The 26,166-nt window shown below is 28.8% G+C and overlaps 1 protein-coding gene across 1 annotated transcript in view; it reads right to left on the reverse strand.

The window, feature by feature from the left end:
* Nucleotides 1–10,883: 10,883 nt before the first annotated feature.
* LOC123291437 overlaps nucleotides 10,884–26,166 on the reverse strand; it is a 120,560-nt gene continuing 105,277 nt past the window's right edge. Inside the window, exons 3-9 of the mRNA XM_044871727.1 lie at nucleotides 19,858–20,109; nucleotides 19,439–19,551; nucleotides 14,962–15,173; nucleotides 14,708–14,884; nucleotides 13,834–14,126; nucleotides 11,614–12,170; nucleotides 10,884–11,374 (exon numbers count right to left, since the gene is read on the reverse strand). Coding sequence (XP_044727662.1) covers nucleotides 11,237–11,374; nucleotides 11,614–12,170; nucleotides 13,834–14,126; nucleotides 14,708–14,884; nucleotides 14,962–15,173; nucleotides 19,439–19,551; nucleotides 19,858–20,109 — 1,742 coding nt within the window. The 3' untranslated portion in view covers nucleotides 10,884–11,236. The remainder of the gene's footprint in view (nucleotides 11,375–11,613; nucleotides 12,171–13,833; nucleotides 14,127–14,707; nucleotides 14,885–14,961; nucleotides 15,174–19,438; nucleotides 19,552–19,857; nucleotides 20,110–26,166) is intronic.

Here is a 26,166-nt window from a genome sequence, read left to right on the forward strand (position 1 = left end):
ACTTTGACCTGAAATTCTAGTTTCAAAGGCATCTTATCTCGATCTTCAAATGACCTTAAAAATTTACCTGCGCTTAAAAGTTACTAAACAGACGAATAACCTCTATTGTCCTTGATAACTTGTATCTAAAACCTCATTCTAAATCTAGCGTATTTTCTTTCGAATAATAAATGAAATTATGACTATTTTCAAAGTTGCATTTCCATCGAAAGCTAACAATTTTCGAAAAAATGTTTTAAGTAAAAAATGCTCGTTTTTTAATGAGAATCAACTTACTTATCTAAAATGCTATTCTATACCTTACCTTTTAGGATATAAATTGACTATTAGAGCAACCTGAAAAACCACGGAGAACTAGTTCTAATTTGATGTTAGAACATGATTTCTCCCATCAAACTCTGAAACTTTTGTGTTTGGATCATTTCAAGGTTCTTGAACGCACCCTTTACAATAAGAAGGATCTTTGATATTCTTAGGTTGGTAGTGGCAATATTACTGAACCACTATAAACCAGCCAATCTAAGCGTAGCATTGATCAAAATTTTTTTTTAAATATTCAGAATGTTTTTATTTTTTTAATTTCAATTAATTCATTACGTTCGTTGGAGAAACATTTTTTCTCCAACTTTATGTGGTGTTAATTAGTTTAAAATCCTAGTTAAGGTGATATGTTTCTTCGCGCCTTTTTTTTCACGTACTGTTAACCTGTGAGCAGTTGTGTATTGATTAAAAACTTAAATCTTGATTGATTTATTATGAGTGTACCACTTAAATGGATCGTGTAGTTATTTCTAATCAATCTTTTTACAAATTTTGAATCCAAAACTTAATACATGGAGTTTCTTGGACGTGAGAACTATGCACATCGTTCACGAAGTATTCAGCATCGATCTTTGATCGTTTCTTAAGAAATATCTTCCACTTTTTTCTAACAACCTTAGGTGCACATAATGTAAGTACAAAATTATAATACAATCTGCTATAATAAATAATGTTTTTTTTTTGTTTGGAGCAAATGCTCCAACACTTTTATTTAAGCTATTTTTTGACTACAAAACGACTTATTAGCCATAATAGATTAAAATGGTCCACCCTATATATGAATATATACCTACCTTAAGACCATTTTGTTAAAATAACACAGTTCGAGAAAGTATTGCATATACAGAATGTTCGATTTACATCTAGGCATATAAATATCACGAGTATGACAGAATACATACGTTAAGCAATGCATCTAAGTAAGAGGTATTATATACATGTGTTGAAGCTTCGATATGCGTTGAGATAGTTGTAAGACGCTTGGAGAGTGGGAGTTTCTTAGTTGAATAGATGAACTACAACAGGTAAGCCACGATACAAGTCACTTTTGCAATTTCATATAACACCTCTAATACCTCTTATTTAGATGCATTGCCTAACGCATGTTCTCTGTTATACTCATATATTGTGATATTTATATGCCAAGATGTAAATCGAACATTCTGTATATTTAACTAGGCTATTTATCTGACCGTGTAGTGTTAATTGAATTTAGTCACGAATTCCATGGCAATGTTTCGTTTATCAAATTATCCAAGTTACAAAACGGTAGAGGCTTCCGTCATTACCTCCTAACTAAATGTGATTCACGTTTTATTAATTTTATCTATTTTTCAACATTCATTGTAAATATTACTATTTCCAACTTAGTTGTTTATATATATAGATATATATCATTCCACGCGTAAAATATTACAGAATGGGCAAAATAAGGCTTGCGAATGTTTTCAAACATTTAAGGTAAATCTAAGAGAATCTTTATTTTTGGATGGCCTTGAACTTTCTTATTTATATAAAGATATACAGAGCATTCAAAAAGTATGGAAACCACTTCACTAATATTTTAAAAAAATCTAGCTAATGAAATGAAAATCGATCCACACTGATAATCCTCTGGGTCGGAGCAGTAGTTAACTGAAAACTCCAATTTTTTCCTTATAAAAAAATAAACAACTTTTGTTTGAAACATTTTTTCGTAAACATCAGTGTTTACCCGTGAAAGCGCAAATTATATAGTATGTATTATTTGGGAATATCAGTTAGGTATGTGTGACATGTATAATAATGGGGATTTAAAGTCCGTATTTGTGGCATACGCCTTATCACAGAGGCCACCCACACCATTACTTGTTAATCTTCATTTATTCAGTTAAAAACATAATTACTATTACATTATTGATGTGGGTGGAATCGGCTACCTCGTTCTCATTCTGCACTCCCATTAATTATAAATTGTTCACACTGCCGCTGCCTGGATTCGAACCCGCTACCTAAGTCTAAATAGTCCAACGTTCTAAGACGACGCCTTAGACCTCTCGGCCATTTAGGCTCTTTGTAGGTGTACAGTCAATTGTTTGTTTTCACTTGTTTTCTTAAAAATTTGCATAAATACCTAAGCTGAAATTTTAACCACATATTCTTTGAGTAAAATTCTACTTAAGAATAAAAAAAATTTTGTCTTTAAATCAAACATTGTTGTCATGTTCATACATCCTTAAGTGGAGCCCCCCTTACAGCTTCGGAAGTCAAAAACTTTTGTTCCAAACTAATTATTTTTCTAGTTATTCAGAAAGTTTTTTTTACTCTCTGTAGTATTTATTGTGTGTTGTATATTTCATGCTTGAAATATTATTATTTAACTTTTCGTTAAAAATAAAAATTTACAAAGTTTTATTCTAATTATAAACGCATAGATAGTAGAATAACAACATTGGATCGGATTATCTTTTAACTTATTGTTATCGTTATTTGTTTGTATGTATTTGATTATTTTAACAAAACTTTTTATATGTTTTATAATAAATAATAAAACCAACCGTACAGACAAATATTGTTAAAAATTAAACAATGAATTTTAAAATACAAGATGGGCATATATTCGCTGTTCATTATAAAGTACTATATTGGCAAATTTGATAAACCAAGTATGTAATCCTACTAATTTTGCTCTATCATATCCAAATTTTATCCAATTTTGATAAACCAGGTATGTAATTCTACTAAATTTGAGTTATACTTTTCAAATTTGTGACCAAAATTAACCTAACTCTATTAGGTTTCAAGAATGTGGCGTCCTGGTCTCTGAATTAAGCACATTAGTGATAGCTAGCGAAAAATTGACATCATAGCTGAAAAAAATGACCTAAAATTAGTGGGTTTCAAAAAAAATTCCAATGAGATCGGATCAAATTTGCCTGTGTTATGAAAAAAATCGAATTTTTAAACTTTATGACGTCATCAGAATCCAAAAATTTAATTTTGCTCTATCACATCCAAATTTTATCCAATTTTGATAAACCAAATATGTAATCCTACTAAATTTGGGTTATGCTTTTCAAATTTGGGATTAAAAATAACCTAGCTCTGATAGATTTCAAGAATGTATAGACCTGGTCCCGGAATTAAGCACATAAGTGATAACTAGCGAAAAATTAACATCACAGCTGAAAAGAGTGGCCCAAAATTTGTAGGTTTCAAAAAAAATTCCAATAAGATCGGATCAAATTTGCCTGTGTTATCAAAAAAAATCGAATTTTTATACTTTATGACGTCATCAGAATCCAAAAAATTTAATTTTGCTCTATCACATCCAAATTTTATCCAATTTTGATACACCAGGTATGTAATCCTCCTCAATTTAGGTCATACATTTCAAATTTGGGTTCAAAATTAACCTAGCTTTAATAGATTTCAAGAATGCGGAGTCCTGGTCCCGGAATAATGCAATTAGTGATAGCTAGCGAAAAATTGACATCACAGCTGAAAAGAATGACCCAAAATTAGTGGGTTTCAAAAAAAATTCAGTCAAAATGTTTAATTTGTTACACACCCCCTTCTTTTAGCTTACATATAAGTGAACCTCCGATATAACGATTCTAACAATAAAACGGAGATATATATACACCCATCTCGGTGATCTATTTTTCAATATAAGATATAGGATTTCATTTAATGTTCATTTCAATAATTGAATTCTTAGGGGGTTCAGAAAATCAGTTTCATATTCATCTAAATAAATATACCTAGTTGTTTAAAGTTTACAAATATTATTTATATATGATAGCTTATTATATAAGGTTTCCTTACCGTAATAGAACTCGTAACTTTGTATAACATATTAATAATATATTCTCCTTTCATCAGGAAGTCATTTTTCCCACTGCGGGACATGTATTCCATGCACTTCAGATATAATGATGTTGACATATTAATTTATACATACTGAATACTGAACTGACTATAAAATGTTTAATGTTTATGTATCTTACTGTATGACTACGACACGCCGCGCTGAAGAAATTCTCAGTCGAAGTGATGGACATTTTTATATTACGTATATTTCAAAAAAATATACATTTAAAAAAATTTACATTTTAAAAAACTAACAAAATTGTTTAATTTGTAGTAAAATTTACTTTAAGACAAGTGAAAACAAACTATTGACTGAGTTAATTGTTGAAATACCATGTATAGACTGTTTACTTTGTCACACTACACATACATACATGTCACACAAATATAACTGATATTCCCATATAACACATACTATACAATTTGCGGTCTCATGAGTAAACGGTGATGTTTACGACAAAATGCTTTAAACAAAAGTTGTTTAATTTTTTATAAACATAAAGTTGTTTATTTTTTTATAATTTTTTGCATTTAAACTTTTTTTCTATCTCTAACACTTTACCAGATGGGTCCTTCAGACCCAAGACCCAATTGACCTATGTTGCTCATTTACGAATTTGACCTCACTTTTTACGTCCTAAGCACGCTATAAAAATTTCAGCTTGATATATCTTTTCGTTTTCGAATAATCGTAATGACGGACAGACAGACATTCAACCGGATTGGAAATTTAGAAATGGATTAGGTGATTTTATGGTAACACTTACGCCAAAATTTTGTTCATAGTGTTAATATTTTTAAGCGTTACAAACTGGGGACTTAATTTAGTATACCTTGGTATATTTCATATACATGGTATAATAATTTAACGCTGCACCGACGTTTCAGTTGTTTTATTATTTCGTCTCTAATTTTTATGTTAAATTTCCGGAATGGGTAGACTTAGGCTTAAGAAGAACATTGTAATTAGAAGAATCTCTATTCATTCAGTTCTTCTCCTAAATCTACAGAATGAAATGTATGTTGAAGAAGGCGGTATTAACTACTATGCCCTACGTTTATTTTTTCGAAACATCTTAAGAAATCATCCTCATCATTATCCATCGTAGAGTATTCAAGAGCGCACGTACCCAAGAACATGGATGTGTTAGTCAACTCCTATGCATAATCTTTGATTTAATAAGGTTAAAATGATATTTGTCATCTCAGAAAATCTCAAACTAATCAAACTAATCTCATTACTTCACTATAGTTTTACTAAATTGATATGCAGAATTTCGCTAATTAAACATTAATCTTTTTGTAACTACAGTGCTTTACATCTTAAATCAAGAGTGACATGACAATATAAGATTTACCCAGAATATATAATAAACATGCTCTCTTTGTGTATGCCAGGTAAATTTTCCACCTTATATAAGTGTATGAATGCATTAGAGTACATAGAAGTAGAGAACATTAAAGTAGGTAAATATATTATTTGTATGTCAAAGTTTAATGCTCAATATTTATCATTTCGGTGCATCTAGTAGCTATGGTGTGCAGAACAACTGTAGAGAAAACAATATTATGACGTTGGAAAAATTACATTATCTTTCATTTATTAATAACTTTCAATTTTCAAAGCTTTTCACTAAAACTGTAAAATATTATCTTAAATTACATTGAAGAAAATAATATAGAATGGGAAAACAAGAGAAGGTATTTTATTCATGTTTTTCAATTTTATTTTGTTTGGAAAGTTTACTAAAAATTACTAGGAAAAGTACAACAAATTTTGTTTAATTGATTTTTATGTAATTTTACAATTGAAAATGATTTTTAAACTGTAAATTCAAACACCAGTGACGTCATTATATCGTATTAGTAACGCCACCGCACGGAGAAATCATAAAATAACATGCAAGATGGATAAATGGTTTGTCTCTCAACTTGTTTTATTATTTTATATAAGAATTTTACATTGAAAAAAGCCGAAAAATGTGAATTTTACGTGATTTCGATTGGCTCCCAGCCTCAACGGATATCAAGACGCCACAGCCAATCACAAGTCGTTTCTATAATACAAAAATATAGCTACTTTTGAATGAAATGAAATTATTTGTGGGAAACAAGACATTTCAAATTGGTATACGCGTAAAACAAAAAGTACTTCGACGTAATTAAATTATTCGATCTGGACGCTACTTTTTTATATTCACTTTAAGGAATCCTTTCTATATAATAGAATATATAGACTTAAGAGTCAAATGCAAATGAACATTAAATTTGATTCAGTTGGATTCCTCGTCTCTTTATTGAGACTTCTTCGTCTCTCTATTAAGACTGGACACGCCACTTTTGTAACCAGCTTTTGTACTTTTTTTTAACTATATTGTAGCTTTTGAGAAGCTAAATTAAGGTCTACATCTATGGATAATGTAGCAGTATCAACTGAAAAGGTATCTGCGGTGTTTAGGATATACCCAGAAAACTAACGGTACACTAGAAGAGAAAGAATAAAAACTATACTTACCTACTTACAAGGTTAAACAAAGTGCAACTAAAATAAAAATAACTGCCACGATTACCTACTGTGATAATCCGGATTCCGAATTTGGAGTTTTGAACCATTCTATACAATTAACAGAAACAAGGGAAAAGGCAATAAAAAGACAAATAATTTTAAATTAAATTTTCTTTTATATTAATTAATTAATTCGTTAAATAAAACTTGTGATACAATATGATTTGTTTTTCATTTTTCTAAAACAATATTCATTTTTTCATTAAAAAAAACAAACACATTTTCTCTTATAAAATAATGAGCAAAATTCTATACAATTTTCATCAAATCGACAAACAAACGTGTCTTTACCAAAGAAAATATGGCATTATTGACAAACAAGTATGCATTTTTGTTCTCATTTTTCATTCACATTTTCCAAAACAAAACAAAATCCAAAACAAAACACAATTATTTTTTTATAATACTAATTACTATTTTCATTTGTTATCAATTAATTATTTTTCGTAAAGAAAATGATACCAATTCGATAAAAAAAATGTACTGTTCTTCTGATTTAATTCAAATAGAAACGTGTTTTCAAGAAATAGTGGAAAATTTGGCGAAAATAATCTAAAGTTTCCACAAATCGTTAAGAGGTATGTTAAAACAGCATTTTCTTTTATTGGTTCTATTTCCAAAACACTCGGTACAAAGTTTTATATGCCGAAAGAAAAAGACCCTGACAAATAACATATAACATTTAAGAGCTCATGGTCAAACGAAATTAAATCGCAGGACGTGAGGCGGTTACATATAGCAGAGATTGAATTCAAAACCTGAAAATTATCATAGCTTTTATCTTCCTCCCACTACAAAAATGCCAATAATTGCGATGTAAATTATACAAAATTCTATGTGATACATTACAGCCAAAGGCGGTATATGTTTCAATCATAGTTTTGGAAGTTCTGCGCGAATAAAGGGTAATGATTTTCTCCGACAAGGAAGCCATAACACGTTATAGTCTCTCATGAGTGCCCAATGAGCATATCAATTTTAATGTAAAGCACGATTGTTACCAACATCATGAGACCATTCATAATTGTGGAATTAACAAGAAAAAAAATTATAAATCAGGTAAAATTAATTTATTGGTCTGGCATTTTGTTTTATCCACAAAAATCATACGTGAAATCAAATGACCTGGACTTAAAAGTTGAGTGTTTGTATAATTAATTGTTATTTCTAATATAATTAATAATATTTACACATTTTCGAAGTAGCTTCGATACTTTATTTAGGAATAAATGCAATTATTTTTAATTGTAAGTACTTTCTTTTCATTATTAAAAATGGTTTATTTATACAATGATTTTTACAAAAAAAAAGTTATTAATATTAATAATTCTCATTGTATGACGTCTTTAAAGACAGAGTTTAGTTTTTCTTTTGAATAAATTAATTTAACTATTAAAAAATAAATAATTTTTCATATTATATTCAATGATACAATAAAATTTATATCCAAGAACAATTGCCAATTTTAACTGATTAAAAAATCGATGTAAGAAAGTTCTTGAACGTAAAAATTATTAAATCGACGTATAATTTTTGTCTAGGTTCACAATTTGTAATTCATTAAAGTTATCATCAATTATTTTGAGGCTAGGAACTGATATCAGAACCTTAAATATTAATGGAAGCATTAATAGGAACAATCTCAATTGGATATCCAAACAAATGTGAATTATTTTACAAAGCATTCAAAATTAATTGCAAAATTAAACTTCGCAAAAAATTTTGATGAAAATTTCAATGAAACATACAAATTATGCTTGAAATTTGTATTTACTTACATCTAGAATTTTATTTTAGAACAAAATTAATAAATTAGACAAAAGAAAATGTAAGCAGCCCTTAACATGGTATAGCAGTATCGAGGGTCACAGTTAACTATTATTTCAAAAAAAATGTAAGAAAGCGGGAAATCTCGAGGTTACGAGGTTATGTTTATGATATTAAACAACAGCTGATCATTGAATTTGACAGTTAATTTTAATCAACTCAGTTACTTAAAATGTTTTTACGATTTTTTATTATTGTTAAAACGTATTAAAAACAATTCAAAAATGATTGATAATTTGAGCAAACCTGTTTCCTGTCTCGATACTGCAATACTATCTTAAAAAATTGTACATTTCCAAGGATATATGGATTTTAATAGTTTCGTTATTTGTAAATACATACGTTTATTTTACAATTGGAATGTACCAACTGTTTTTAATGAAAAACAATCTTCAAATTATTTAATTTTTTGTTAGACTAGATTACAGTTCCATTAATTTTCTTCTTAAAATAAATACTTAAAGTATTGCTTACATTGATCGTAAACATTCGGTGTTTATTTTGCTTTCGAAAATTGTTTATAGACCTAAAACAAGCTCCCAGAGCTGTTTTACGCTAGCTAAAAATGTTTTGAACGGGATTATAGGGGACTAAGACAAAGTCTATGGCAACCCTAGTTCCGTAAGGACATTCGATATACGCCAATCCGCCCAAATTCATTAGTTTCCTGGACAGGTGTAAACACATATCAACCAAATGTGAATAACACTTTAAGTATTTTACATTAAATAAAATTGCGTTAATACCTTGAGTTATTTTACATATGTACACAATTGATACTTAAAATCGCACTTACATTCCTTAGAATCACTTTAAAAAACAATTATTTACCACTTTAAATTTGTCTTTTTTGTGTATCGATTCACATACATTCTGAGAATAAACACAAACTTTTCGTGTTAAAACATTCCATTTATCTACTCATAAATATTACTTTAATCAGGTACTTCACAAACCTTTACAACCTTTTTGTTTCATATAAGCCACAATCGCTTACAGAAAACTCTTATTCATAAAACTCCATGATGCTTTATAATAGAAATAATTTCGTAAATTCGTACTATCTCACTATTTTTCTTGCTATAAAGCATTATAAGAGCTATGCTTTCTCTAAATCGTCATGTTTTGGGTGCAGAAATCCAAATCTTTATTTCTAGGGAATATTTATTATAAATTGTCGGATCACTGTAGCGTGTATCAAGCGAAATTGATGGCTATTTACGAGGTATGTGAATGTATAAGACATAAATCCTCATCGATAGCCAAGCAGCGCTAAAATCTTTCAGCTCGGTCTACCTAAGCTCAAACGTAAAACAAGACTGCCGAACGTCCTTAATTGAACTGGCGGAAGAAATAAATGTAAACCTGGTATGTGTACCGGGACACAAACACATTTCAGGAAATTGTGAAACTGGCGAGCTTGCTAGAAATGACACAAGGCTATCGGGCACAAGCATCAATAGATATCTGGGAGTTTTGTTAGCGAATTGCTAGCTGCTCCTGAATGAGGCAGAGTATCTTAAAAAGGCCCATCTTAGATGGAGGTAGGAAGACAGATATGGTCTGAGTACAATTGAATGCGTTCCGAAGAACTTGAACTCGCTAAACGCCTGCGCCTGACAGTGTTTTACGGTTATTGCAGGAGTTAACACAGTGGAGAGAATGAAGAAACGTATTTTAAATATCTCATTTTCTCGGGACCTGTTCGGATCCTGCCACGAGGAAATGGACTCACTTGAGCCCGTCTTTCTTTCAAAGCACTCCTGCAATCCAGGATCGTCACACTTCTCTTAAAGAAGAATATCGATCTATATACAAACTTTCCGAAAAAACAAATATACAGTTCTTTTTGAAGAATCTTGTTATAAAAATTTCGAAGGCACTTTTTATTACTAGTAACTTTCAATTTACTTGAACCTGACTAATAAAATTCCCTAAAAATATTTGAGATTCAACTGTAATAATAATTTTTTTTTTACAAATTAAAAATGTTGATTATAGTAATTAATAATAAAAATTCTGTATTTTTCATTAAAAAAATGTCTTAAGTGAAATTTTCGAACCTACACCTTTTAAAAATTTAATTTAAAAAAAGAAAAAAAAAAAAGAAAATTTGTTTTGTTACAAAAATAAAAAATTTTTATTTATCTCTTATAATAAAAAATAAAAATCCTGCCGAATATTAAAAAAATAAATTAATTAATAGTTTTAATTTCCTATTTTAGTTAAATATTATCTATGATTTTTCGGAAAATATTAATTGTGATGTAAAATTTTTGACAAATTACTTCATCATTTGACTATAACAGAATTTGTTGCAAATAAAATTTTGCAAAAGTCCTACAAATCTATAATGTATACCATTTATTTTTTTTAAATAATCGTAACAAAAGGTCCTGGGTTCAGAACTGTTTGGTAAACATTACAGATTCAACAATTATTTAAAAACAGTACTACTTTCTGAAAGCGTTTCAAATTTACAAACATTCGATACATTTCAAGTAATTAAAAACTAAAAAAAATAACTTAATATCAGGTATTAAAAACATCATCTCGAAAATGTATCCGTACGAATATCGTACAATCTATGTAAAGGCTCCTCTTTCCTTTTTATCTTGCTGCCGTATTGATCAAATTTTATATAAATGAGTGTGGTCCATTATTTCAATTTTACCTTTGTAAAGTATGCTCAATTGCACATTGTACAGCCTCATTTATACATTCAAATACTGGAATTTCTTCTCGTTTCGCCATATCTGATAAATATGCTCGACTTCTGTTGTAATCTTTGATTGCATATTTTGTTAACTGAAAAGAGAGAATTGGTATTTTAATGAAATGTAAATTCAGTGACAGAGAAGGTGAGACAAAAAATTTCTTGTAAATGTTAGCAATTTCTACGAGTATATTGAAAAAATTTAGTAAAATAGTATTTGTAGGAATATTTCGGACTTTTTATGTTTCCTATGATTCTAGAAGCTATCTATTTTGCGGTTTTTTCTAATTTGTAGCGATTTTGGTAGAAACAGAAGAGAATAATAACTCACCTCTTCAGATCCAAGTTTACAATTATCTTCCGGTAATTTTTGTACACATAATATAATATCATATTTCTTCAATCCAATACAATAAGCTGCCAACAACATCGACGCAATTGACCGTGAATTCGATGTTATCACAAATAATAAAACTTTACTATTTTGTAACATTTTCAATTCCATTTCCATATCCGCTTCGATATTTGTATGATTCTTAATATTCTCCAACATTGTATCAACATCTGCCTCACTCATACCATCTGGCATACCAGATAACGGATCCGTTATTTCATACAAATGACTCAAGTAATACGTTAAACCGTATTGATTTAATAATGGTATCGCAACACTTTCACGCCATGTTTGATTTTGTGTGGAATATGAACCTCCGATATAAATATCACGTAGTGTAGTTGGATTATCTAAATGTATGCTGGATACTCCTAAAGAATTTTTGATATTGTTACGATGATAATCGTTTACTAATGTTGTTATGCAACCATTATTATCAATTGTTTCGTAATTTGTATTGTTATTACTGTGTAATGATTGATTTGAAGCCCAATCTAAAAATAGAAAAATTTGCTTATTATTTACAAGAAAATTTCGATAAATATTAAAAACAAACTAATAATTAATAGTTTGACTCTTAAAAGAAGTAAAATAATCGAATTTTGGCGCTATGTTCCGTTTCTGATTTGTTTGCGGGCTGAGAGTCTAGACCAAAAAAAACATAATAATATATTATCTTTATGGTTGTAATTAAAGCTGTACAATTAATTGATTATGATCTTTGGTAACATCTGATTATTGTGTGATAATTGTAGATGGCGTTTTATCTAAAATTTTAAAGACATGATCATAAAATTGATTTCTTATATAAAATACAATTTTATAACCATTCTTCCTTCATTGTGCTTGTTATTCAATCATAGTTCCTACCGGGTGTCCTGTGTCATTTTACTGATATTTTATCCAACTAATAGCATCCTTAGATTTTCTCAATTTCAAGTTAAAGCTTCTTTTAAGAGACAATTTTTGTAATTGAAAAAAAGCAGCAATATTAAGGATAAACGAAAAAATAATAAAATAAATAAATAATTTTTTTGAGAAGTATTATTAATTAACTTTTACCTGTTTATCGAGGAAAGGTTGTTATGAAAAAAATGCTATTTGATGACAAGCTTTCCAAAAAATTGACAGTCAACTATTCATATAATAAGCCAAACCTAGCCATAATATGAAGTCATTCCTTCTTGGGGAAACGAAGATAAACACAATAATTTAAGGTTCATAACTCGAGACCCAGAAATGACCGTTTGCGGTAAATGCACTTCAAAGTTCTTTGATCACAATAAATACAGTTTTGGGACCTCTTACGAGAGCCTAAAACTGTTTTTGAACCTTTTACGATATTTTTAGAGCATTTTATTACATTTACGTCTTACAAATTGCCTAGTTGACAAGTCACGTGACGACCAAGCCACTTTAATAGCAAAAAAAGTAGGCAAAAATATTTTTTTCATCGACTTAGGATAGGTTAGGTTAGGTTATATTGGCTGTCCACGAAGGACACACTTAGGCTATAGAACCCATTGTGATACTATATATGTGTTTTACCACCTTTCCGCTGATAATTTCATTTATCAGCTTCTCAATTTCAGAGGCTGAGTGCACCTCCTTCATGCATATACCATGCACTACACCAGCTCAACACAACTATTAATTAAATTAATTTTGTTGCGACGGCGGGTATCGAACCCGCTACCCTAAGGATACCGCGGACGAAATTGGTTACGCCTTAACCCACTGAGCTAATAGGGCGACTTAATTATCTTAAAATTAAAAAAATTTGATTATTTTAAGATGGCAGTAGATAGTTCGATCTCTGTATTTTGCATGAGACGAAGTGAGAGGGACAATGGGACGATCTTCCATTTTCATAACAACCTTAAAAGAAGTTCTTGATGCAAGATGTTCAATATATTAAATAATTATAACAAGATATAAAATTAAAACGTGTTTACCAAAAAATAAAAACTTGTTTACAAAAACTAATAAAAAAACCAACAGCAAATAAAAAGTGTGATACTTAAAAAATCGTTATTAAAGTTTCGATACCTATAATATTCGTTAAAGGTTTTACAACATATATCCTTAATAATTGCTGTGTTGTAATAAACGCAATTTTCCAATTAATATAAATATTTGTACTAAATGTATTTGCACCTCTACTGCTGTGAAGATCCAAATCAATGCCATTGCTGTTTCCATTTAATAATGTTGTGGATGATTGTGTGAATTCCGTAACAATACCACAGAATTGTTCGAATGTAATACGCATATCATTGATATCAATTGTATTTTGGTGATCATTGTCTGTATGGTTCCGGACGATTAATTTTAAATCGGATATACTTAAGGTATTACGTGTTACCATATGATATGCATCACATACTTCGGCTAGGGACAAGTTTCCAGATTTTGTTCGATCGGCTGCATTGAAGGCATCACGGAGCTTACTGCAAACATACAAAGCATATCATTAAAATTTGCGTAAATCATTTTGAAAATATTCTTGGGAGTGATTTTTCGAGGAAATATAGTTTACTAAGATATTTTTTAAACCTATCCATTCTGTCAGTGATCTACAGGGTGCACCATTTTAATCTATTATGGCTAATATCTCGTTTTGTAGCTAACCAATCAAAAAACGATTTAAACAGAAGTTGTAAAGTTTGATGGGGGTCATCATGTTCTGACTTCAGATTAGATCTAGATCTTCGAGTTGTTTTAATAGTCAATTTAGATTCTAAGAGGTGAAAATTAGAATTCAATGGGTTTTTGGTTCGAAAAATCGATCTAGCTAGGATTCATTTTTAGAAAACGTCGTTTTATCCATGTTTTCAGGAAAAAACTGCAACATTGACTGTAAAATATGACTCTTCCTGACATCTATTGGCGACGAAATAAAGTACATTACCGGGACACTCAAATTGATATAGAAAATGAGATTGTTAACCATCTCAATAATATATCTGGACAGGGAATGTAAAGATGAAAGACAAACAATGGCAGAAAACTGTGACATAATTTTACTTACTTCAATTTATCACCAATATGCACTTCCTCAGTATAATCCTCGTTTGAGTTAGTCGATTCACGTAAAATTCGTGCTGTACACTGTAACGCAGATTTAAGATTTGTAAAAACTGGCGTTTCATCTTGACGTAATAAAGCTAATAATGTATTTTGTCCATACCATAAATCTAAATATTCCCTGTAGATTAACAATAAAACCACAATTAGTAAAAACTTTTGCATTATTTTTGGAAAATCTTTTTGAAATTTACTTACTGAGGTGAAATTGCTTCATTGCAAATCAATTGTCGTGGTTTATAGGCAAACGCAACAACAACTAAACATCGTTGAGCAGCGTGAAGTTGTGCGACTTCAACCATACCAGCTAAACATCGTGTTTCACTGTCCAAAACAAATAATAATACATCGGCTGATTGTTTTGCATGATGTTCAATTTGGATTAATTCTGGACTCCAACTTGGTACTTGCTATAAACAGAAACAAAATATAATTGTTACTCAGGGATTCAAAATTTCATTTTTTTTCAATGAAGGCCATTTTACGCGATAGCAGGTCGATTATCCCATGGTTTATGGGTTTCACTTTAGCGCTGCCTAGAGCTTTAATTTGTGGAAATTTCTCTATTTCTCTGTTCTAATATTTTCACTCCCAAACATCATTCAATAATCACAAAAAATAAATTTATATAAAATTATGTACAGGTTATGATTTACAAAGTTAAAGAATATTTTAGGCACGAAATATTTGGCTCATGTGCAGAACGCGTTAATTATGTATAAATATGTGACATGTTTCGGATTATGAAAACATTTTCAAACTGGGTTGAAAACAAAACAGTTTGAAAATCGATTCATATTCCGAAACATGTCACATATTATATATAATTAAGTAGAAAACCAATAAAGTAAAATTGAAATAAAAGATTTATTTATTTTCATTGAAATTAAATGACTTTTTTTGCAATAAGAATCAATTAAATTTTTACAAAATTAAATTAAAAAATATTTTGAGAGTCAAAATTTAATAATCATATTTGCTTTATCACAAAATTAGAAACAATAATAAAAATATTCATTAATTTTTAATATTTGTTTTTCATTTCAACAGCAGAACAAAAAAAAAAATTAAAATATTGTATATGAGTTCATAGCTATTTTTAAAATAGTGTAATATTTGACGTTGAACACAATCTAATAAATAAAACATATTTTTTGTTCATTATTATAAGAATTTCAATGAGAAAATAAAATCTTTGTTATTTTCCTGTACAATATTTTGACCGCAAGTTTGATTAAAAAAAACAACTCGAACTATTTAATTAACAAAAAAAAGTGTTGAATCACCTTTATCCACCTTATAGGAATAATACACAAATGTGTAATATGAAATTTTTCCAAATTGTAGATTTTTAGTTCATTTTGTAGATCTGTTCAGACGGAACGTTTCGCTTCATATTATCAAATGTTTAATTAAAGATATTGGTATACTATTGAGAAAAAAATATATAAGGTCTAATTTTTACCCGACTGCTGGACGCAAAGGAGGAGTGGTAATGTGTTTTTCAGGCTATCTAAGCGGTTTTTTGTATTTTAATCAATTGTATTTAGTAAGTTATATTATAAACGTATTTAGTAAGTAACTTTTATTATACAGTTTCTAACTCCCGAACTAAAAAAAGAGGTGTTATAAGTTTGACCGCTATATGTGTGTGTCTGTCTGTTTGAAAGGTAATTTAATGAAGAGTGAACTTAGCTATGTTTCAAGTGCGTATTTAGGGTTCCGTACCCGAGAAAACTAAAAATTGATAATGATCTTCCAAATCATCTCAGTTTGGAAATGGCTTTAAGGAAAAAGGCAATTTATTGGAGACTGTTCTTAGATATGTTTTAAATACGAGTTTAGGGTTCTGCAAATATCCTTTATCAAAACTGATTTGTATTTGTGGGAATAAATCTATAAATAATTAAAACCAATAATTTAGTATATTTATTTCTGTTAAAATCGATATTAATGAGATTTGAAGTATATTTGAAATATTTTGGCATATGCGTAAATACTAAAAAAATCAATTTCTATTAAGTTGACTTAAAAATACTCATACTCATAAGAGACAATCTCAAATATTAAAATTTATTGATAATTTTATAAGTAGATATAATTTTATCATTTTTCATTGCAAATGCATTTCTATTTAAAATTAACCTTGAAAAATGCATAATTTAAGTCTTATATAAAAATAAATATTAAAATTATCACTATAGTACAATAAAATTATATATCTATACGAAAAAAAAAAAGAAAGTATTAAAACAAACTTTTTTCAAATTTTCTACATAACCTGATTTATATACCGAAATGGTAAGTACCCTGGTAGTCTAAATTTAAACTATTGAAAACGGGTCCACTTTCTGTTTTAATTAGTACAAATTATTACCATCAGCCGGTGGGGTTTATCTGATTTGAATATTTTTATTGGCCTTTAAAATGGTAAGTGCAAATATTGTCAGCTGTTAGTCTACATTTAAACCACTGAAAACGGGTCCACTTTCTGTTTTAATTAGTACGAACTATGATCGCCAATTGATGGCGTTGCAATTCATAGTTTACAATTCTTAAATCATTCATATCTTGGTCGATTTTGAAGCTAGTCAATATTGAATAAAAAACGGAAATATGCAAAATTACTTCCGCTACAGAGTTTTTGTTGTTGATTGCCCCCCCCCCCCAGCCTGAAGACCTCAGCCTTGAGAATTCGATTTTGCGGAAGTTATTAAAACCAAATAAACAATACTGTGATGCAACACTTTTTTCCTTATTACCATGATTTTTTAAATAATTTTATTGTACTACGAAGGAAAGTAATACGTAGGTTTTGTTCTTGAAATGTCATATTTCATAATGAAACTAAATATTATCAACAACAATTTTCAATTAAAAAATTTTGAAACTTATATTAGACTTAGCATTATTATATTACTTTTATTATTCAAAATAAAATGAATGATTTCATATTGAAATTATGAATATTGTAAATATAAATGTATTAATTAATTTGGTATCATTAAGTAACATAAATATTAAATAAAATGACCTCAGGTTTGTGTAAATTGTTTAAAATTTTTATAAAGTAATGCGTTCATACGCAAAATAATTGCGTTAAGCATAAATTACGTAATTTATGTAAAATATTTTAGTTGTACTCGATCATTTGTTTATGTCAAGCAATTTACATCATTTTTATGTGACAGCATTTATTGCATTTTGATAAAAACCAAGTAGAATTGAAAATGGAATTGGAAATTTTTAGATTTTACATATTTATTTTTACCCACACATTCATATAAATGTTTCTATTCATACCTAAACATTTCTTCTTACCTACATTACCGACTAAGACTTCTGATAACTTGTTTAATTTACTCACAGATGGCGAAACTATAGTATATCGTATCAGAGAGAGAAACTATCATATTTGGTATGAATTAGCCAATCGTAAATATTCTCCGATAGATATCTTATTCGTTTCTAATTTGAAGATAATTTTTCAGTTTGTAGTGTCAGTCACGGTTTGGTTTTTTAATATATTTGATTCTAAAAACACTAAGGTTCTTTATTTTACCTTTTTCCAATAATTTGGCCCCAGATACAATTTAAAATAATAAATTCTGCATAGAGGAAGATATTCGAAGTTTAAAAACACTATCGAACACGACTACTTTTTGCATGTAGTGTCAATCACGTTTGTATTTTATATTATAAAGTTTTATGAGCACATTTTTAACTACAGAGATATAAATGTAGAATCAATCATAAAACCGTGATAAAACTAAAAGCGTTAACTTAATAGTATTCATAATATGACGCAAAATAAAACGCATTTTGAGTCAAATGCCAGTCACATATGATATGTAATCACCCCTACGATAAATTTCTGTACAAATAACAGACTGAAAAACTAGTATATTTTGTAGACCATGCACATAAGCACACGCACCTTTTTTGAATAAAAACCTGAATGCAGCAGTAGTGAAAGCGTTTTTATTTTTTGTTGGGAACAAATATTGAATATAATAAGCAAATAAAACTATACACCTTCATTCAAAATGAGCCGCATTTATACGCCAAATAAATCACGTTCAAACATCCATTCAAAATGATCATATCATTCACGTTACAGATGAAAGATGTCACTCTCAACACACAACAAATTATTTTCATTTTTACATCATGACTCGAACATAATGACGTGGCTGTAGGTAAAATTTTAAAATAAACAACACATTACAAATTAATTGTTATTTTTGGCAGCATTAATATTTTTTTTTTAATTGTGTAATGGACATGCATGAATATTAAGAAAAATACAAAGTATCTCAAAGAATGAATTGATATTCATATAAGGATGATGACGTAATGTGTTATATGAATAAATTTAACTACTGACGATGGTTGTGCAAATATTCTTTAATTTACTGAGTACGAATTTGAATAAATGATGGGCATATTAAAAATGAAAATTTTATACAGAAAATAAATATATTTATAGGTTATGTACCAGTAAGAATGCTTTCAATAAAAATTATAGTATAAATAAATCATAAAAAAAGTACACGAACATGCCAGAAAATTTCCGAAAGTTGTTACGGGTTAATACTGAAAGAAACATAATTTCGAGATACTTGGTATTTTTACAATTACATAAAAACAAAAAGAAAATAAACGAGATACTTACTGGATTATAATATGATATGCCCCAACTGTTTAATGTTGGTATTGCAGTATCTGCACGCCATGTTGTGGGATTACATGAGCCACCCAAAAAGACTTCATACTTTGTTTGGATTCCTTTAAATAACAGAAAAGAGTAAATCTTAATAAAAGAATTTTGCTCTCTGTATTATAACAAAACGAATCGTTTTAAATTAATAAAAATCAAAACCAATACAAAATCAAAACGGATCAAAATAATCTGAAAAAAATAAATCGGAATCGAAATATTTAATTTTAAAGATACAACTTTTTTAGAATATGGTCAGTTTTAAGTGAATTTCCAAAGAAAAAATTAAAACGAGCTAGTTTTAAAAATTTCGGGTTTTTCGACAAGGAAACCTTCTGCGTGACGGGAAAAAAAATGAAATTCAAGATACTCACGATTATTTGTGATATTTGCGTTATTATTATTGATAGGTTTTTGTCGACCATCATGTTGTGAATTATTCTGTTGTTGATGATTTTTTTGTAAATATGTGGATGTTGCATGTCGTCTTAATTCATCAGCGAATACACAAAATTCACCAAATGTTAAATATTTTTGTTGTGGCGTTAGATTTGTTAATTGATTTACTACACCGCCACTGGTAGCACGAGTACCACAAACACGAGCACACTGAATCATTTCGTATACTGTAACAGAAAAGAATCCAAAATTAGAAAATATATTCGAATCGAAAATTCATCTTAAAATGACAACAGTAGTTCACTTTCTAAAACAGCCTATAGAAATGATATACATATTTTAATTTCTTTTTATTTATAGGCAATTTTATAACAGATATGATATAAAAATTGCATAATGAACAAAATTCAATCTTAATATTATTTCTTTAGCGTGCTTTTTCTTAAACGGTACATTTTGTAAGTTTATTTTTCGTCCAAAGCCAGCACAATTAGATTGAAAATCTTGCGTGGAGAAGAAAAACCAGGCTACACAAACGAATTTTGTCTAAGAAATGCATGAAAATGAAATCAAACTTGCTTTAGAACTTTGGTACTCGAAAAGTTAGGTCTTGTAATAAAAGAAAAGAAATTTCAATAGTAACTGAGCTCCAAGATTACCCCGCTTAAAAGATGAAAAGGCTTATGACGCAGTTTGCACAATCAGCATTATGTATAAAATAAAACATGCATTTATTATCAAATATAAAAATTCAAGTCACGAATTGATTTCAAAGACCATCAAAGACATAGGATATTTAATTTTAGAAATGAGATATTACATTGTATCAAGGTTTTTATCGTATCATTGTTATAGAAAATAAATGCCAACCCTTTTACAGATTTCCGCCCATCTGTTCTGCGGCTTTTATAATTTTGTAATTAATAAGACTACGATTACTTTTAAATATTTCAAGAATTAAGAATTTTTTTTACAATCTGCAAACCTTTCAAATGTGGTATATATCTTTAAAATTTAATAATAATTCGTAGAGCAGGAGCTGCGTTAGTTAAGCGAATTCCCTCAATGATTGAAAAAAATAAAACATTTTTCGTAAAATCGAATATTGCATTTGTAATTTTGCAATAATTTTTTTTTTCAAAAATTAAGCGATCTATTAGGTATGATCGATGAACATTTGAAGAAATTTTACGGAAATTCTATCAATACAAAAGCAATAGCACCATTTCCATCGGAAATTCGCTAGTAATGCTTGGGAAATTATACATTCTAAACTTGAATCATTTCGTCCGACAAAAAAGTTGAGTCATCTACTGTGCTTGATACACGGAAATTTCAATGGTAGGCAACAGTTTATAAGACAATTTAAAGTGTCGTTAGCTACCGGTCCATAAAACTACTTTAATGTCAATGTTAAAAAAATATTAAATTCTTCATAAACAACTCATGGTTTCTTATTACTTCACTTTTTTTAGTGCTAAAGTCTGGAAGATTTCCGAGTATAAAGTTTCAGCATCTATTTATGCCAATTATGAGAAAAAATAAATAAAATTGATAAGAAAAAAAATACACATGACACTCAAAATGAATTTTCATTAACATTGCATCAATCAGCAATTTTACCAACAAAATTATACATTCTAGACAGAGATAGAACATCAGAGAACAGACAAGAAATAAGTTTCACGTGAGACATAAATTGTCATCAATTCAGACAATCAGACATCCGGGGCAATATGAATACGCATTTTTATACCATGTATATATGAAATATATCAAGGTATACTAAGTTTAATCCCAAGTTTGTAACGCTTAAAAATATTGATGCTATGAACAAAAATTTGATATAGGTGTTCATAGGGTAATCGAATTAGTACATTTTCGGTTGTCCGTCCATCTGTGTCCAACACTCAAAAACGAAAAAAAATATCAAGCTGAAATATTTACAGCGCACTCAGGACGTAAAAAGTGAGGTCAAGTTCGTAAATGAGCAACCTAGGTCAATTGGGTCTTGAGTCCGTAGGACCCATCTTGTAAACCGTTAGAGATAGAACAAAAGTTTAAATATAAAAAATGGTCTTTATAAAAAAATAAACAACTTTTGTAAGAAACATTTTTTTGTAAACATCACTGCTTACTCATGAGAGCACACATTAGATGCAAATTTTATAGTATATATTAATATGGGATTATTATGTATGTGAGACATGTATAGGTATATGTTTTATGTGATAGAGTAATCAACACTGTCTATACATGGTATTTCAGCATTTAAATCAGTCAATTGTTTCAAGTAAAAAATTTGTATATTAAATTTCATAAATGTTACTTTTTATGTTTAACATGCAAAATAGTGTGAAATATGAACAAGGAATTGTTATTGGAGACTAAAATTCGATTCGGCTTTATTTCAATGCCAAGTTCAAAAATCTTTCTATAAAATTTTATATCGGTCGCTCATGTCGAAATGTCTACAGGGGATTTTTTTTTATTTAATTTTTGTCAATTTGTCGATTAATATATTGGTTTAAGTTCATTGACCGACAGTTCAAAAATCTTTGTGTTTTAATTTTGTAACCAAATTTCTTTTTTTAAGGGCCTTAAATCAATATATTTTTTCTCGTAAGAATAATTAATATTTTGCTTAAAGTTAAACGCTTGGAACTGTCCATATTTTTAACACTCATCCGATTTCTAGATAAATTTAAAAGAACTAGTTATTAAAGTATTGCTATTTCACGCCAAAAATCCTCCATTTTGTCTTTTTTTTTTATCAAACACATATCTAAGGACACGTTAGATACATATATACAAGATACGCGCGAAAAACATAATCACTCCTTGACAGTCGGGTAAAAAAAAAAGTTAATGACGATACTATTGAATGAAATTTCACGTGGAATTTACTGATGTTTGAAAATACTCACGTTGTTTGATGATTTGAATATAAAATTTGTTTATTTTATGCTAAATATGTTTACGATAACAATTTTATAGTTTTTAAATGTTGTCAAGTCTGAATCGAATCTGTATGCAAGGAATTCTAAATTTATCTTTACAAAATTTATGACGAATTTTTAAAAAAATATTAATAAAATCGGTTTATTAGAAAATATAGGCAATAGTATTAAATAATTTTAAATTCCAAAGTTTCGAAGCCAATAACTGATAATAAAGAAATTAATATGTTTTATAATTATGTACCAAATTATGCACCCCTCTGTATTCTATAAGTGTTCTAAAGTGGAGGTTTTACGTTAGGAATTTTTTAGTATTTTCAAAATTATTTTTTTTTTATACAATTAATAAAATTATGTTTTGGAAAATTTTGAATACGGAACCCTAAAAATGAACTTTACATAATTTAAAATACTCACGCAACTATCATGTCATGATTCAAATTCAAGAATTGTGATTTTGTTCAAATTTGTCGGAGATAAGTTTTTTTTGGTTATTATATCGAAAACTAATAAGGGTGTGGTTAAACTTGTGATATATTTTGAGAAATGAATATAATGTACTGGAACATTTCCCACCTCTTCCACCAAAATATTATGTTACGAATGAATCCTTGTCAAAAATAAAATAGAAAATTTAGTTTGAATCAATTTAAAACTCGGTATAATGCAAGAAATAAAATAATATTTCCTCCGATAGTGATTAAATTGAATGCTCCCACTGTCTTCATACTTTTTTGTTACATAATATGAAAGTTTGAAAGAAAAATAAAAGTGTAAATGTGAGATCCCTATATATTATAAATGAGAAAGTAAGGATGTTTGTTTGTTTGTTTTGCCACGCTAAAACTAGCCAATGGTTCTGAATGAAACTGTACAGAAATATATCTCATACATCAGAAAAACACATGAGCTATAATTTAAAATTACAAAAATTAAATTTAATCTGACGTTTACTATTTTAAACATTTCTGTAAAAATTTAAAATAGTAAATGCCAAACAATTCATGACCATCTTTTCTGATATACTCAATGAATTATGACTATTTTACAATTAAAAAAATTTAAAACTGTGCATATCTTTTACCTGCGTAAAACAATCCCTTCCAGTGTTATCGAAGGGGGATAAGTGAGATCAAGAGAGGTAGGTGCTATAAAGCGGTGGTGTTTACTTTTAAGTCCAGTGGAGCGGGCGAGTATCTAGCTAGTATTAATATAATATTTGTTTATATATTCTCTAATTAATCAAATTAACAATTTTTTTTTTCCTACACTAATATTTAAATATGAGAACATTTGTCACATCAGTGATTTTAATTTTAACATTTTAATTAATCAACAGAAAATAATATCAAATGTTAATACACTTTTGCACCAATTTTATTCAAATTGATTCACAAGATTTAATGTCATAAAGTTAGTTTAAGCCGGGAACTAAAAAAAGGGTGTTATAAGTTTTACCGCCTCCGTGTGTGTGTCGGTCTGTCTATCTGTCTGTGGCATCGTACCGCCTAAACGAATGAACCGATTTTGATATTTTTTGTTTCGTTTGAAAGGTAATTTAACGGAGAGTGTTCTTAGCTATGTTTTAAGTATGAGTTTTGGGTTCCGCACCCCAAAAATTTATCGGCTGTTTTTTAAATTTTTTAAATTTCACTTGTAATTTACTACAGGCAATTTTATTACAGCCTTGATATACAAATTACATACTGAACAAAATGAAATCATAAATTATATCTGTAGCCTGAGTTTTCCTAAGCGCTACATTTTTAAACAGTGAGTCTATTATTCGTCATTAGCCAGGAATTCGATTTTTTAAGCTTGACGTAATTATACCGCTTCCTCTCCTCTAAGCTCCCACGCATATACCGATATAGTTGCGTAAAACTTTCAAAAGAATCGTATCATTTTCGAATAGTTATCACGTATAAACATATTTATGAAGTAAAATATAACAGACAACTCAAAACTAAGAATATCAAACAATTTTTTATTTTAGTTAATGAAGAAAATAGTAACTTCCCTCCCAGGAAGTTCAAGACTATTTCTATTGAAAGGCACAACAGTTATGTTACTCTTAAAATGCTGGCGTGGTTAGTTTTAATTCAAAATTCACATCACGAATCAAAAAATGAATATAAAAAACCTAATAAACACAAATCAATTTTGTCGCATTTTTGTATGTCGAAAAAACACAAAACTTTTATCGTATTATGTGACTTTCGTATCGTATTTATTAAACATCATCTCTCGTTTGCAATATGACGATAATATTGAATAAGATGAAGGAAGATAGCCATCATCATGTTGAATTGAGTCTAGACTTAGTGTATAGACTAACCAACTCTTTTCTGTAATGCCTACTCGTCTTCTAATTCAATCAAATACACCATTATATATTATGTTTTTTTTATACAACAATCTATTCGCTCCATGCATGAGTTATGTTACCATAGTAACGACTCAATATTTTATTAATATAATTGTATGGATAGACATATAAGTTCATGAATTGTGTATATATTTTACATTGAAAATTTTATAGTATTTTCTATCAAATATTTAACATCTCTATTTTAATTTACAAGTGAAAACAAATAATTGACTGAGTTAATTGTGGAAATATCATATATAGACTGTGTTCTTATTATAAACAATAGGTATATACGTACTATATAATGTTTCTAAGCTAATTTTCATTTTCACGTGTAAACAGTGATGCTTAGGATAAAATGTATCAAACAAAAGTTGTTTATAAGGAAAAATTTTTACAAGTTTTGCTCTATCGCTAACGGTTTACAAGATCTTACGGACTCAAGACCCAATTGACCTATATTGCTCATTTACGAACTCAACCTCACGTTATACGTCCTGAACATTCTATAAGAATTTCAGTTTGATATCTTTTTCGTTATTGAGATATCGTGTTTGCCGACAAACAGACAGATAGACAGACAACCGGAAATGGACTAATTAAGTGATTTTATGAACACCTATACCAAATTTTTTTGGTAGCATCAATGCATCAATATTTTCAAGCGTTACAAACTTGGGACTAAAATTGGTATACCTTGATACATTTCATATTCTTTTATTTTTCGATAATTTTAATTTGATGATAACTATACCATTTACATGTAAACAATTGAAAATTAATCACAACATGCAGTTTTTAACACAAAAATAAGCCACGGGGAGCGCTGACGTCGCTCTAATTGTCCCATCCACCTACAATGCTCCCTGCCAATATGCTATTTTTTACATTCAACTCTAGTATAATTTAAATAAGATGGTCTTATGCCACTACAATATCACTATCTTGTTTTA

The sequence above is a fragment of the Chrysoperla carnea genome, chromosome 2 (assembly GCF_905475395.1).
Source record: "Chrysoperla carnea chromosome 2, inChrCarn1.1, whole genome shotgun sequence".
Classification (NCBI taxonomy): Eukaryota; Metazoa; Arthropoda; class Insecta; order Neuroptera; family Chrysopidae; genus Chrysoperla; species Chrysoperla carnea.